General features: G+C 38.2%; 1 protein-coding gene across 6 annotated transcripts in view; it reads left to right on the forward strand.

Moving 5' to 3' along the window:
- LOC122482112 (S100P binding protein) overlaps window positions 1-15,982 on the forward strand; it is a 35,406-nt gene that overhangs the window by 18,368 nt on the left and 1,056 nt on the right. For all 6 annotated transcript variants that reach the window (XM_043578640.1, XM_043578638.1, XM_043578639.1 and 3 more), the window contains one exon: window positions 14,428-14,515. In XM_043578640.1, coding sequence (XP_043434575.1) covers window positions 14,428-14,515 — 88 coding nt within the window. Of the gene's footprint in view, window positions 1-14,427; window positions 14,516-15,982 lie in introns of those variants that run through there.

Below are 15,982 nucleotides of genomic sequence, written 5' to 3' on the forward strand. Positions count from 1 at the left end.
CTATTTTGTAGATTGCATCAGTTTCTACATCTGTGATCATGTCATCAGCAAATAAACACATTTTTACTTGCTCCCTCAAATATGGATGCTTTTTATTGGCTTTTCTTGCCATATTGCACTGGCTAGAACCTCCAGTACAGTGTTTAATACAAGTAGTACAAGCAACTTGTTGCTGATCTTAGGAAGAAGACATTTAGTCTTTCACCATTAATTATTATTTTAGGTTTCTCTTAGATACCTTTATCAACTTTAGGATGTTCTCTCCTATTTATAGCTCGTTGAGAGTTATATTAGAAATAGATGTTGGATTTTATTAAATACTTCCTCTGCATCTGTTGAGATGATCATACAGTGTTGTTGTGTTTTTTAAAGTCCATTAATTGAGAATTGTATTATTTGATTTTCTAATGTTAAGCCAGTTTTGCATTCCTAGTCTTATGCATTCTGCACTTGGTCTTAAGGTGTTATCCTTATAATGATAGCACTGGGTTGATTTGTTAAAATTTTGTTATGAATTTTCATATCTGCCTTAAGGGGTATTGTTTTATACTTCTCTATAATCTCTTGATCTGGTCTTGGTATCAGAGTAATGTTGGTCTCAAAGAATGAATTAGGAACTATTTCTACCTCTTCAAATTTTCCAGAAGAGTTTATATAGAAGAAATGGTATCTCTTCCTGGGTGAGCTTTGGTGGTCTCTCAAGGACTTTGACTATTTCATCCGAGTTGTTAAATTTATTAGCAGGAAGTTAATAACATTCCCTCATTAGCCTTTTATATAGTTTTCTTTAGTGATGTCATCCTCCCATTCTTGGTATCAGTAATTGTGTTTTCTCTCTTCTAATCAGTCTGGCTAAAAATTTATGAACACTATTATGTAATTCCTTCTTTAAAAAAGAATCCAGCTTTTGTTTCACTGATTTTTCTCTATTTTTCTGTTTTCTATTTCATTGATTTCCATTCTGATATTTACTATGCCCTTTTTTTCTGCTTACTTTGGGTTTCATTTGGTCTTTTTCTAGTTTCTTTAGATGGTTGCTAAGACCATCTATTTGAGTCTTTTTTTTTCTAATTTAGTAAGGGATGTTAGGAGTAGGAGAAGATAAACTCATGCAGTCAATCTCTGTTTCTCTGGATGTATGCCTTGACCTGTGTTTTTAATCAGATTTATTGATCTATACTTTACATGCAACAAAATGCACCCATTTTATAGTGGCTTTTTTTTTAAGTTTATTTATTTATTTTGAGAGAGAGAGCAAGTGGGGTAGGGGCAGAAAGAGAGGGAGAGAGAGAATCCCAAGCAAGGCTCCATGCTGCCAGCATGGAGCCCAATGTGGGGCTTGAACTCCCAAACCGTGAGGTCGACCTGAGCCAAAATCAAGAGTTAGGCACTTAACTGACTGAGCCACCCAGGCACCCCTAAAATGCACCCATTTTAAGGGTACTTTTTGCTGAACTTTGACAAAGTTATGCACCTATTAAAGCATCACAACAATCAAGATTGATAGAACATTCCCACCATCCCCCAAATTTTCCCTGCGCTCCATCTCAGTCATTTTGTCTCTATCCCACTCCTGCACTGGGAAAGCACTGATTTCTTTTTGGTCACTATAATTAGATTTGTCTTTTCTAGAGTTTCATATAAATGGAATCATGCAGTATGTGCTCTTTTGTGTTTGGCTTCTTTTACTTGGAATAATTTTAAGATATTTATCCATGTTGCTATGTGTATCAGTAGTTCTGTACTTTTGCCGTTGAATTTTTCCTTGTATTAATATACTGTAGTTTAATCTAGTCACTTGTTGAAAGACATCTGTGTCTCTAGTTTTTGGCTGTTATGGATAAAGCATCTATGAACAGTCATACATGGGTTTTTGTATGGATATGTGTTTTCATTTCTCCAGGGTAAATGATTAGGAATGGAATTGCTGAATCATATAGGGTTTGTAAAACTTTTGCAAAGTGATCATACTATTTATTGTGGGTTTTATACTGCAAAGGCTTAAGGGTTATTTTTTGTATATGAATATTTAGTTCTAAATTTTTTGAATAGATTATCCTTTCCATGGGTTTCTGAATTCTCTATTTTGTTTGATATATATATATATATATATATATATGTGTGTGTGTGTGTGTGTGTGTGTATGTATATATATATGTGTGTGTATATATATGTATATATATATGTATATATATATATGTTTTATGCCAATATTCTACTGTCTTGATTACTATAACTGTAGAGCAAGTCTTGAAATTGTTTAGATTTCTATAATTTTCTTAAAAATTAACTTTAGCTTGTCAGTTTGTTCAAAAACACCTGTTGGGTATTTCATTGGGATTGTGTTGAATCTATAATAGATCAGTTTGGGGAGAACTGACATCATAACAATAGTAAGCCTTCTAACCTGTGAACAGGATATATTTCTCCATTTATTTATGGCCTCTTTAATTTCTGTCAGTAGCTTTTTTTCTGTCAATAACATTTTGTCGTTTTTATTGTACATATTTTGTTAAATTCATCGGTATCCTAATGCTTTTTTATAATGTAATAGATGGTCACCACCATAAGTGTAGTCACCATCTGCCATCATACAGTGTTACTCAATATTATTAACTATATTCTATATGCTGTACTTCTCATCTCCATGAGTTATTTATTTTATAACTGGAAATTTGTACCTCTTAATCTCCTTTATTTCACCCATTTCCCCACCTGCCTTCCTGCTGGCAATTAACAGTTTACTCTCTGTGTTTAAGAGTCTTTTTGAGATTTTTGTTTTGTTTGTTTGTTTTGTTTTTAGATTCCATATATAAGTGAACTCATGGTATTTGTCCTCTGACTTATTTTGTTCAGCATTATACCATCTAGGTCTATCTATTTTGTTGCAAATGATAAGATCTCAGTCTTTTTTATGGCTGACTAATATTCCTCTGTGTGTGTATATGTGTGTGTGTGTGTGTGTGTGTGTGTGTGTGTGACATCTTTTTTTCTAAACTTTTTTTTTTAATGTTTATATCTGGAGAGAAAGAGACAGTGTGTGAGCAGGGGAGGGGCAGAGAGGGAGACACAGAATCTGAAGCAGGCTCCAGGCTCTGAGCCGTCAGCACAGAGCCCGACATGGGGCTCAAACCCACAGACCATGAGATCATGACCCGAGCCAAAGTCGGACACCCAACCGACTGAGCCACCCAGGCACCCCACGTGTGTGACATCTCTTTATCCATTCATCTATTATAGACAGGTTGCTTCCATATCTTAGCTATTGTAAATAATGCCACAATAAATATAGGGGTGCATATATCATTTCAAATTGGTGTTTTCATTTTCTGTGGGTAATTACCCAGTTGTGGAATTACTGGGTCATAGGGTATTTCTATTTTTAATTTTTTGAGGAACCTCCATACCATTTCCATAGTGGTTGTACCAATTTACATTCCTATTAATACTGCACAAAGGTTCCCTATTCTCCACATCCTTGCCAATACTTGTTATTTTTTGTTGTTTTGATACTCACTGGTATGAGGTGATATCTTATTGTGGTTTTGATACTTTTGGTAACTTTTTAATAAATCTCTTAGGATTATCTGTGTTAACATGATAATATCTGCAAATAAGGACAGCTTGTTTCTTCTTTTCCCATCTATATAGGCCTTTTGTTTACTTTTCTTGCCTTATTGCACTGGCTAGGATCTCTAGTAAATTAACTGATATTAGCTGTGTATTTATCATAGATACCCTTTGTTCAGGTTTGAGGAAGTTCCCCTTCTATTGGTAGTTTGGTTGAGGAAGTTCCCCTTCTGTTTGTAGTTTGATTGGAGTTTTTATCATAAATGGGTGGTGAATTTTGTTAGTTGAATTTTCTGCATTTATTTAGAAGGTCATATTGGTATTTCTCCTTTTTTCTGTAACATGGTGTATTACATTTATTGATTTTTTTTTTAATCTTTTTTTTTCAACGTTTATTTATTTTTGGAACAGAGAGAGACAGAGCATGAACGGGGGAAGGGCAGAGAGAGAGGGAGACACAGAATCGGAAACAGGCTCCAGGCTCTGAGCCATCAGCCCAGAGCCCGACGCAGGGCTCGAACTCACGGACCGCGAGATCGTGACCTGGCTGAAGTCGGACGCTTAACCGACTGCGCCACCCAGGCGCCCCTTGATTTTTGACTCTTATGCCAACTGCATTCCTTGGATAAACTCATTGATCTTCATGAATTATCCTTAATTCAGTTTGCTAATATTTTTAACAGTTTTTACGTCTTGTTAATAAGGAGTATTGGGTTTTAGTTTTTCTTGTATTGTTCTCTAGTTTAAATATTGTGGTAATACTGGCTTCATAAAATGAGTAGGGAAATGTTTTCTCAGTTTATGTAGGATTGGTATCATTTCTTCCTTTAAATGTTTGATAGAATGTATTAGTGAAGCCATCCAACCCTGGAGTTTTCTTTTTGGCAAGGTGTCAAAGTACAGATGTAAAAGATTCAGGGCTTTTCAGAATTTCTTTATCTTTGAGTCCATTTTAAAATTTTGTCTTATAGGGAATTTGTCCATTTTATCTAAGTTGATGAGTTTATTGGCATAAAATTATTTATAATGTTTCCCTAAAGATTCCTTTAATTACTGTAGGATCTGTAGTGATGGTCACTGTTTCATTTCTAACGTTTGTCAGTTTTACTGATTTTTTTCCCCCAAAGTATATTTTTAGTTTCATATTTCTATATTGGTTTTGGCTATTACACTTAATTTTTTTCTACACTTTGTTGTTTCTTTCCTTCCACTTACTGTGGGTTTAATTTGCTTTTGTTTTCTAGCTTTTTAATATGGAAGGTTAGATCACTGATCTGAGACCTTTCTATTTTCTGCAAGCATTTAAAGTCACAGGTTTTCCCTTTAAGTGCTACTTAGGTGCATCCCACAAATTTTGATATATTTTCATTTTCATTTGGCTCAAAGCAATTTCTAATTTCCCTTGTGATTACTTCTTTGACCTATGGGTAATTAGAAGTGTGTTGCTTAATTTCCACATATTTGGGACTCTTCAGCAATCTTCTTATTTCTAGCTTAATCCCGTTGTGGTCAGAGAATATTCTCAGTATGAGTTCACTTCTTTTAAATATGCCGAGTCTTATTTTTATAGCCCACCATATGGTCTGTTTTGGTGAATGTTCCCTGTGCACTTGAAAATATATATTTCTGATGTTGGTGGAGTGTTCTATACATTTTAGTATGGTTTTGTTGGTTGCTGGTGGTGTTCAATTATATATCCTTACAGATTTTCTTACTAAAAGGAGTGTTTAAATACCTCCAACTCTAATTGTGGATTTTCATGTTTTTCCTTTCAGTTCTGTCAGTTTTTGCCTTGTGTGTTTTGAATCTCTGCTATTGGATGCATACACTTATAGGAATATTACATGTCTTGATAAATTGACACCTTTATCATTATGAACTTTTTTTTACTCTTAGCAACATTCAGTACTTACATTTTTATTAATATTCTGTTTTGGAGTCACTTTGTTTCATATTAATGTAACTATTCCAACTTTCTTTTCACTACTGTATGCATGATGTGTTTCTTTGTTTGTTTTTTTGTTTTTTTTTTTAAGTAATCTCTACCCCCAACATGGGACTCAAACTCACAACTCCAAGATCAAGAATTGCACACTCCTCCAACTGAGCCAGCCAGTGCCCCTCATATCTTTGTGGATGTCTTGTAGACACTATATAGTTGAGTATGGCTTTTTTTTCTCCCCACCTCAATCTGAGTCTTCTTTTTTTTTTTTTTAATGTTTATTTTTGAGAGAGGGACACAGAGTGCCAGCAGGGGAGGGGCAGAGAGAGAGGCAGACACAGAATCCAAAGCAGGCTCCAGGTTCTGAGCTGTTGGCACAGAGCCTGATGTGGGGCTCGAACTTATGAACAGTGAGATCATGACCTGAGTCAAGGTCGGATGCTTAACTGACTGAGCCACCCAGGCACCCCTCATAATCTCAGTCTTCTAATTTAAGTGTGAGTCCAGTCAGTATGGTTGGTTTTAAATCTGCCATCTTGTTACTTGTTTTCTGTTTGTCTATCTGTTCTTTGTTTTTTCTTTCATCTTTTCTTGACTTTTTTTTTCAAGGCTCTTTATTATTATTATTGCTAGTTTTTATTTTTTTATTTTATTTTATTTTATTTTTAATTTTTTTAATGTTTATTTATTTTTGAGACAGAGACAGAGCGTGAACAGGGGAGGGTCAGAGAGAGAGGGAGACACAGAATCTGAAACAGGCTCCAGGCTCCAAGCTGTCAGCACAGAGCCCGACGCGGGGCTCGAACTCATGGACCGCGAGATCATGACCTGGGCTGAAGTCGGGCGCTCAACCGACTGAGCCACCCAGGCGCCCCGCTAGTTTTTATTTTTTAAAAAATTTTTTAAGTAGGTTCCATCCACACCCAACACGGGGCTTGAACTCATGACCTGAAATCAAGAGTCACAGCTTCACTGACTGAGCCAGCCAGGAGTCCCCTTTTTTTGCTGTTTTTAAAGTATTTTTTAGTATTCCATTTCATCTCCATTCTATACCTCTTTGTTTTATTTTTCATGGTCGTTCTAGGGTAGTAGTTCTCACGAGGTTTTGGTCTCAGGACCCAGTTACACTTTTGCAAATTTAGGACCCCAAAAAGTGTTTTTGTTTGTGTGGGTTACATCTGTCTATACTTAATCATATTAAAAGAACTGAAAAATTATTTTTTATTAATATATTTTAAGATAATAAACTCATTGCACGTTAACAGAAATAATGTGTTTTTACTAAAAATAATTTTTGGAGGAGGCACCTGGGTGGCTCAGTCAGTTAAGTATTCGTCTCTTGATTTCAGTTCAGGTCATGATTATTATATATTAAATGTTCATATACAGTTGCATCTATTTCTAAAGTGTTGTTTTCTCTTCTATTTTTAGTCTTCTCTGTCTATACAGGGAAGAATGCTATACCCTTTTAATTATAGTGACCTTATAATATGCATTTACATCTACTAAGGCCAGCAGTCTGTCATGTACACCATTGCACCCATTCCCCCATTTTTTTCCTCACTATTTGTTGCTTATTTGTTCTTCCAAGTTAACTTTATAATAAAAATTTAAGCTCCAGGAAAAATTCTGATGATATTTTCATTGGAATTATGTAAAATGTACAAGTTAACTTGGTTAAGGATTTCGGCTGAAGTCATGACCTCATGGTTCATGAGTTGGAGGCCCGCGTCAGGCTCTGCGCCGACAGCGTGGAGCCTGCTTGGGATTCTCTGTCTGTCTGTCTGTCTGTCTGTCTGTATCTCTCTCTCTGCCCCCACTCTCAAAATAAACATTTAAAAAAAATGCAGTAAGGGTGCCTGGGTGGCTCAGTTGGTTAAGTGTCCGACTTCGGCTCAGGTCATGATCTCCTGATTTGTGGGTTCGAGCCCTGCCTCGGGCTCTGTGCTGATGGCTCAGAGCCTGGAGCCTTCTTCAAATTCTGTGTCTCCCTCTCTCTCTCTCTGCACCTTCCCCACACATTCTCTCTCTGTCTCTGTCTCTGTCTCTCAAAAATAAATATTTAAAAAGTAAATAAATAAAAATAACTCTTAAAAAAGTAACCTCTACATGGGGTTTCAACTCATGACCCTGAGATCAAGAGTTGCAGGCTCCACTGACTGAGCCAGCTAGGTGCCTCTAAAAATAACTTTTTGAAAATGAAACCAAAAATTTTGGGAAAGGAATGGCATTGATTTACATTTTACAAATCTCTTTTAATGCCTGGCTAAACAGAAGACTGCTAGATCCTCACTTGTGGTTCTGCACTCTAAATCATGTCGTACAGCCTCTTGAGAACTCCACAGTACACTTTTTTAAAAATGTTTATTTTGAGAGAGAGTGCACACACGCACGAGAGAGAGCAGAGGAGGGGCAAACAGAGAATCCCCTGATACGGGGCTCCAACTCACTACCTAAGATCATGACCTGAGCCAAAATCAAGAGCTGGACGCTCAGCTGACTGAACCACCTTACACAGGCACCCTACACAGTGGAAATGCAAGTGGAAAAGACAATAACATCTTAGTGTTATTATGAAAATCATTCTGACCTCGTTAAGCCTCAGAATGGTATTGAGGGACTCCCAGGGATTCTTAGACACACTTTGAGAGCTGTGATTCCGTTGTTGACAATATGCATCTTTGACTTATCAGTCCATCTTCAAAATAATCCACCACTTAACACATAAAGCCCTAATAACAATATACTTCCAAATCTCCAGTCTGTTTTTTTATGTAATTGTTTTTATATACTGTGTGTGTATATATATATATATATATATATATATATATATATATATATACTTTTCACATTATTTTTACTTTTTTTTTTAATGTTTATTTATTTTTGAGAGAGCGTGAGCAGGGGGACAGGGAGAGAGAGGGGGACCGAAGATCCAAAGCAGGCTGTGCGCTGACAGCAGCCAGCCTGATGTGGGGCTTGAACTCTTGAACCGTGAGATCATGACTTGAGCCGAAGTTGGATGTTCAACCGACTGAGCCACCCAGGTGCCCCAACACATTATTTTTATTTTAAACAGTTATTTTTGAAAGACTTTTTTAAATGAGAAAAAGTCTTTTCTATTTACTCACATACTGACTGTTTTCAGTGCTCTTGATTCTTTTCCATCCGTTACTTTCCTTTTTCCTGATGAACTTTTAGTTTCTTGTAGTGTAGGTCTGCTGGTGAGGAAGTCTCTTTGCTTTTGTTTATTTAGAGTGTTTTGCCTTCATTTTAAACTTTTTATTTTGAAAAGTTACAGACTCAGAGACTCACAAGAAGTTTCAAGGTGCACCTCAATGGTTTCCCTTCTTGGGAATCAAGACTCTGAGCAGTCTGAAAACAGTTGTTTCATATATTTTGCCCAGTTTCTAGTTGGCTCACAGTAGGAGGTAAGCCCATTCATCATGCCTGGAAGTCTCTGCTTTGATTTTTCCTGGAGATCACAAGCAGCAATGGTTATGTAAATTCTGATTTTGCATTTGGCATTACTGTCAAGGACATTCCTATATCACTCAGTATCCCCTACCTAACACATCACTTCAAAAATGAGTTATATAATACATAATATATAATAATTCCTATTTCTTTCTTTTGCTTTTTGCCCTGTCTGCAAGGAAATCAGTCAAGATTTGCAGTAGATCATCGCAGTTTTGTTGACCTAGAGGTGACATGTTTGCATTCTTGTTTTCCACTCATCTCTTTTTCCTTTTTATTCCTATTTTATTAATGTATTTATAAAAGCAGTAGCCTGCACCCATATAGCATATATTGTTCTTTTCCTCTTCATTCTCTTTCCTGTATTAGGTTTTTTTTTTTCTTATTGCAAGGAATAGAGAGAGACCTTGTGATTGCCTTTAAGTAATTGGAGTTTAAGGATTTACAGGAGAAGATGAAGATTAGACACTCAACAATATAGCCAGTTCTCATAGTAGAAAGAATCAGCTGTAGATCCAGGCCCCATGTCCCCCAGAAACTGGTGCCTTTGTTCCCTGTCCAGGTTTTCCTTGCTGACTCAGTGATTCTCATACTTATCTTTCTCTGTGACCAGTGCTTCTATTAGCTGTCTCACGTGTCTGTTCTCTCCTGGAGCCCTGCCTGTGTGTTCTCTCTCATTTTCATTACTAAAGCTCGCACTCACATTCCAAAGGAGAGTGTCTGACTGATTTACTTAAAGACCTATTGGTGCCAGGCCAGCTCTTTAGGTCCTTAGCCAGCTGAGAGATTCTCTGTTCTTGGGTCATGTGCCACACTGAATTAAACAGGGTCATGTATAAAGTGTGAATCTAAGATTTCAGGAGGGCCATCAGCATAGCAAGCACTCAACATCTTCCATTCCTCCTCCTTTCTAACCATTGATTGACCTGACTTACTAAGGACAGGTATTAGACTGGATTTCCACCAAAACTAGTCATCTATATATTTATAGATTAAGGTTTAGACGGACTGTTTATCTAATTCCCGAAATGTTAGGGTTTTTTCCTCTTACTTTCATTCTTAGATGAATTTCATTCTTAGGCACAAAACAAAGGACAGTCTTCACCACCTTTTAGCCACAACTTAAAATAAACCCATGGTACTGATTGTTGGTCCAAGAAAGCCCATCTGTTAGAGACTGTGAAGAGAAAATTCAAACATTTCCATTCTTGTTAGCATCTCTAAATTTGGAAGAAGAGATAGAAGCTATGAGCTGAAATAAGGTTCTTTGGATTATTAGCTCCACCTGGGTTTGAATCCTGGCTCTCCCATTTACTAGATGATAGATGGGTATCTTTTCTAGGCTTCAGTTTAATCACGAATAAAATGGAGATCATGGTATTTGCCCCATGTGGTGGTTAGGATTAGATGATAGGGTACATGCAAAGCTGTTAGCAAAGTGCCTGGCACATAATAAATGCTTGATAAATGTAGTTTTCATTATCTCTAGATCATTAAGTCTTATTAATAATTAATGTTCCCATAGTCCATCTTAGTTCTTAGTGCTAAGGAAAACTAACATTTGTTGGTGCATGAGCTGAGACCTGATTATTGAGCCCTTGTTTACTTACCACTGTGTGAGGTAATGAGTATGCAAGTACACATATTGTGGTAGGATTCTTGCTTTCTAATCCCCAGTGTGAAATGTCAGTCCCAGAAAAAATTGTAAGGAAATTCAACTCGATGGTATTATATTGTTATTCAGGCTGTTACTAACTGTGTGACCTTGGGAAAATTGCTTCTCTATGTCTCAGTTCCTTCATCTGTGAAATGGGGAAAATACCTCATAGGATTATTATAAGGAACAAATGAGTTAATATATGTAAAGCTTGGGGCACCTGGGTGGCTCACTTGGTTAGGTGTCCAACCTTGGCCCAGGTCATGAGCTCATGATCTCGTGGTTCATGAGTTTGAGCCTCGCGTTGGGCTCTGTGCTGACAGCTCAGAGCCTGGAGCCTGCTTCAGATTCTGTGTCTCCCTCTCTCTCTCTGCCCCTGCCCTGCTCATGCTCTGTCTGTGTCTCTCTCTCTCTCTCTCAAAAATAAGAAACATTAAAAAAAAAAAAAATATATATATATATATATATATATATAAAGCATATATATACATATAAAGCTCATAGGACAATGTCCAGTAACATGGTGAGTGCTATATGTAAGTTGCTGCTGCTAGATTTTGACTCCTAGCAGTTTAATACTTGAAGCCTTGGGCTTAATCGGCCACTTTTTCCTCCTTTTAGTTTAAAGTGAATAGGTTTTTTGTTTTTTTCGTAATGTTTATTTATTTTTGAGAGAGAGCGAGCAAGTGCGTGCATGTGTGTGAGGGGCAAAGAGAAAGGGAGACAGAGGATCCTGTGGGCTCCTCCATGCTGGCAGCAGAGAGCCTGATGCAGGACTTGAACCCACGAACCATGAGATCATGACCTGAGCCACCCAGGTACCCCAAAAGTAAATGGGTTTCTTCATAGGAGGCTTATAGCATATCTTTAGCCTCCGTCATCAGGATAGTTTTATAGGCTGTAGCTGGTAAGAGATGAGTGAACTGAAGGACATGGTCCACAGATAATCTTGTTCCATTTTGAGATTGGACGCCACAATACCCATATCTTGCCAGCCATCCTTTGATGATGCTTTGGCAGGAAAAACATATCTTGAAATCCTTCAAAGCTGATTTTTCCCCTCACAGAGACATTTTTTTTTGCCGGCCTAGAAGGATGGGGTGCTGGGATGTGAAAGTGGGATATGGGAAAGGCAATTTGAATTGAGACCTTTGATTTTAGTTTAACATCCAGCAGGCAAGGGATTTTCTAATCTAAAGCTACTTCCCTTCTTAAAGGAGAAACTCTTTTCTGGTTTATATTTCCTTCTCAAGAAGTGAGATTCATATGTTTTCTTCCTATATTAGTGAAATTGAACATCTTTTCATTATGTTTACTGATCACTTGTATTACTTTGGTGAATTGCCCATTTATGTCCTTTGACCTCTTTTATTATGAGGAGATTACTTCTGTAGAATAAGGGCATTAAAACTTTGCCGTATGTGTTTCAAAGATATTTTTCATTTTGTCAGTTGTCTTCTTTTACCCTTGGTTGTACTTTTTAATTTTAACTGCACAGAAGCTTGTGATGAATCTATACATTTTTCCTGAAAAGTATCATCTCATTATGGTTAGAGAATTTCTGCTGAGTGCTGTAACACATATCTGAGTTTATGTGTAGACTGATCCACTTAATAAACATTTTTCCTTACAGAGAGGTGATTGATTGTCACATGATTTGAAGAGTCTTTGCAAACTAACATAGGCCTGTGGCTGTAACACCTTAATAACAATAGTTACCACTTACAGCTTTGTGCCAGGCAATATGCTAAGTTTTTATGTGCTGTATTCCTAATATTCAACTTCATGCTACATATTATTGTCCATATTTCATAAATGGGTCAAGTGGGCCTAGAAGTGAAATGATTTGTTCAGGGTCTTAGAACTAGGTAGTGGCTGGATTGGAATTTTAATTTAAGTCTGCCTAACTTCAAAGTATATACTTTCTCTACATAGCTTGGCTTCTTGAGGCTTCAAATAAATTAGATTCGTCCTAAAAGTTAAGTAAATATCTTTTATCAGAACTTGAAAAGATGGGCTGTAGCCTAGTTAAACTGCTTCCGGTTTCTGAGAGCACAATGAAGGCAATGAGAAGTATGTAAACTGGCCGAAAGAAAAGTCTGTACCGTCTAGGGCAGTGGTTTTCAAAGAGTGGTTCCCAGGCCAGCAGCCTCAGCATCACTTAGGCCTTTATTAGAAATACAAATTCTCAGGTCCCACTCCAGACCTACAGAATCAGAAGGTCTGGGGTTGGGCCCAGCTATCAGTTTTATAATACTTCTGGCTGATTATGATGCATGTTAAAATTTGAGAACCACTGGTGAAGGGAAATTATTTTATTCTCTCTCATCATAATTTCTGCTTTTGTGAGTTTCTCCTAAGTCTCAGCCCCTAAGTGCAAAATTAGCATTATCAGAAAAGCATAGAGTCAAACAGGAGCCAGTTTTGAGATCGGTTTAATGAGCATTTAAAGCAAGTCCACCTCACCGAGCCACAGTTTCCCATCTCCAAAGTGATGTTTTAAAAAAACTTTTTTAATGTGTATTTCTTTGTGAGACAGAGACAGAGCACGAGTGGGGGAGGTGCAGAGAGAGAGAGGGAGACACAGAATTCGAAGCAGTCTCCAGGCTCCGACTGTCAGCACAGAGCCCGACATGGAGCTCAAACTCGTGAACCATGAGATCATGACCTGAGCTGAAGTCGGACGCTTAACCGACTGGGCTACCCAGGTTCCACCTCCAAAGTGATGTTTTAGTAACATCTATCTCCATAAGATAGTATGTAAAGCGCATAGCACCTTGCCAGTCTCCCAGATGGTTGAGAAATTGCCTCTAGCAATTTTTCTTGTTTAGCAAAAAGGCCCCACCTGCCTTCTATTCTCAACTTCTTTTTTTTTTAATTAATTTATTTTTTTTCCTCCAGCGCTTTATTTTTTTTATTTAAAAAAAATTTTTTTTTCAATATATGAAATTTATTGTCAAATTGGTTTCCATAATTAATTTATTTTTGAGAGAAACAGAGCATGAGCGGGGGAGGGGTGGAGAGAGGGAGAGAAAGAATCCCAAGCAGTCTCTGCACTATCAGTGCAGAGCCCGATGTGGGGCTTGAACTCACAAACCATGAATGAGATCATGACCTGAGCCAAGAGTCAAACACTTAACCGACTAGGCCACCCAGGTGCCCCAACTTCTCTCGTTTCTTGAATGTATTTTGCTGTCTTGTATCTCTGAGCCTTTGTATTAGCTATTTCTCTTGGACACCCCCACCTCTACCCCTGTCTGCCTCACTAACTTCTAGAGATCCTTTTGATCCCTGCTTGTAGTTTACTTCTGGAGAGGGCTTGCTCAAACCTCCACCCTCCAGTCTCTGCTCACATAGCAGCCTGTGTTTCTCCTGTCACTGCACGTATCACAAATTTTGGAATTGCCTGTCTCCTTATATAAACTTAATTGAGGGCAGATAGTGTCTTGTCTACTACCATATTCTAGGGACCAGTAAAGTTCCTCACACACTATAGGAGCTAATAAATGTTGAATGAATGAATGGTGGCTGTCATTATTGCCGCTGCTGCATCGTCATCGTCATCATCACCATCATCGTCGTCGTCATCATCATCACCACCACCATCTGAGAGCGAGCTTCCCTCTCTGGCTTATAGTTTTTGTGCTGACTGCTTGTGATAATCATAGATAGTATTAGGATCAGTGCCTGTTTTTTCTTTCCCTGAAAGCACGGGCTTTGACCTAGACTGATATGGTAGTTCATTGAGCTGCTTCCTAACCACGATCCCTCTGTGTCACAGGTGCCTTGGGGGAACTGTGCGCCTTGATGGGTCAAGTTCATCATGTGCCAAACCCAAAATGGCAGCATCCTTCGGACCTCACCATGCGGTGAGTGGGTGATGAGGAGGAGGGGGAAAAGGGTAGAATTTGGCCACGGGAGGAATGTGGTGGGGAATTGGGTGTAATTGTATAGTTCCAGAGGTAGAAAAGAAGCGGTAGAGTATAGTGGAGTAAGAACTGGACTGAAATCCAGGAAGCGCGGGGTCGGGTACTAGCTTTGCAGTTTATAACCAGATGTATGATTCTGACCAAGTCACTCCATTCCTCTGGTCCTCACATCAGTAAAACTAGTATGTTGCACTAATTGACGTCCAAGGGTCTTTCTGTTCTGAAATCTTCTGGATTCTTGATGCACGGTGGTTTTACACATCGATTCAGTGACTTTGATTCAGTTACAGAAACTTTGGAGTCATCTTTGACTTTCACCCCATATTCAGTCCATTAGCAAATCCTGTAAGTATATCCAAAACTTGACCATTTCTCATCATTTTCACTCGGACTATTGCAGGTCTTCTAAATGGTCTCCCTGCTTCTGCCCTTGCCCATCTACTATTGTCAACTCGGCAGCCAAATTCAGATTCTCTGCTCAAAACTTTCCATCTCACATTTCCCACCCTCACAGTCCCCTATAAAGACCATGGCCTGACATTGTTAGCTCACCAACCTCATCTCCTACTACTCTTCCCCTTGCTCATTCTGTTCTAGTCACACTGGCTCCCTTGCTATTTTTCTAATATGTCACACGTGTTCCCACCCCAGGGCCTTTATGCTCAGTGTTTCCTCTCTAGTTGCCAAAATGATAGCAAATCTCAGAAAGACAGGGCAGTGTAATGGTTATTAGATGAACTCTGGAGACAGGTATGAATTCAAATCCAGGCTCTTGTACTTACTCCACTTTATGACCTTGGGCAAGTTATTTAACCTGAGACTCAGTTTCCTTACCTGTACAAAATATTGAGAGTGCTTTTCTGGCAGGATTGTTATCAGCATTAAATGAGGTGAGGTATTTACAGAATTCAGCAAGTACTTGCATATAGGGCCAGATAAATGTCATAAGATGTTATAATTATTTTCAGTTCTGGCTACTCATAATCACCTGTGGAGATGTCTAAAAATACAGATGTCCAGGCCCTGACTCAAGGGATTCTAAATCATTAAGTCAGGGGTTGGGGTGGGGGTGTGGTGCAAGAATCTCAGTCTTTAAAAAGCTTCCCAGGTGGTTATTAGGAAGAGCTGGGGTTGAGAATGAGCTCAGATGATCATACAGGGTCTTTTTCAGAAGTACAGCCTAAAGGACTGGGGGTGACTAAAGGAGAATCTCAAGAAACTTTGAGTCCGTGCTATTAATTATTCAGCCTCCAAACTTGCAATGTGATACTCACATGATGACTTACCTTCTCTGGGAATTTTATTCTAATTTTAACTGCTGAGTCCTGAGCAACCTTGAGCTGTGTCAGACAGTGAGGTCCTGTTGGAGGTACAAGCGTGATGCAGTGAAATACAGATCCTGTTCTA

This window comes from Prionailurus bengalensis, chromosome C1, assembly GCF_016509475.1.
Source record: "Prionailurus bengalensis isolate Pbe53 chromosome C1, Fcat_Pben_1.1_paternal_pri, whole genome shotgun sequence".
Lineage (NCBI taxonomy): Eukaryota > Metazoa > Chordata > Mammalia > Carnivora > Felidae > Prionailurus > Prionailurus bengalensis.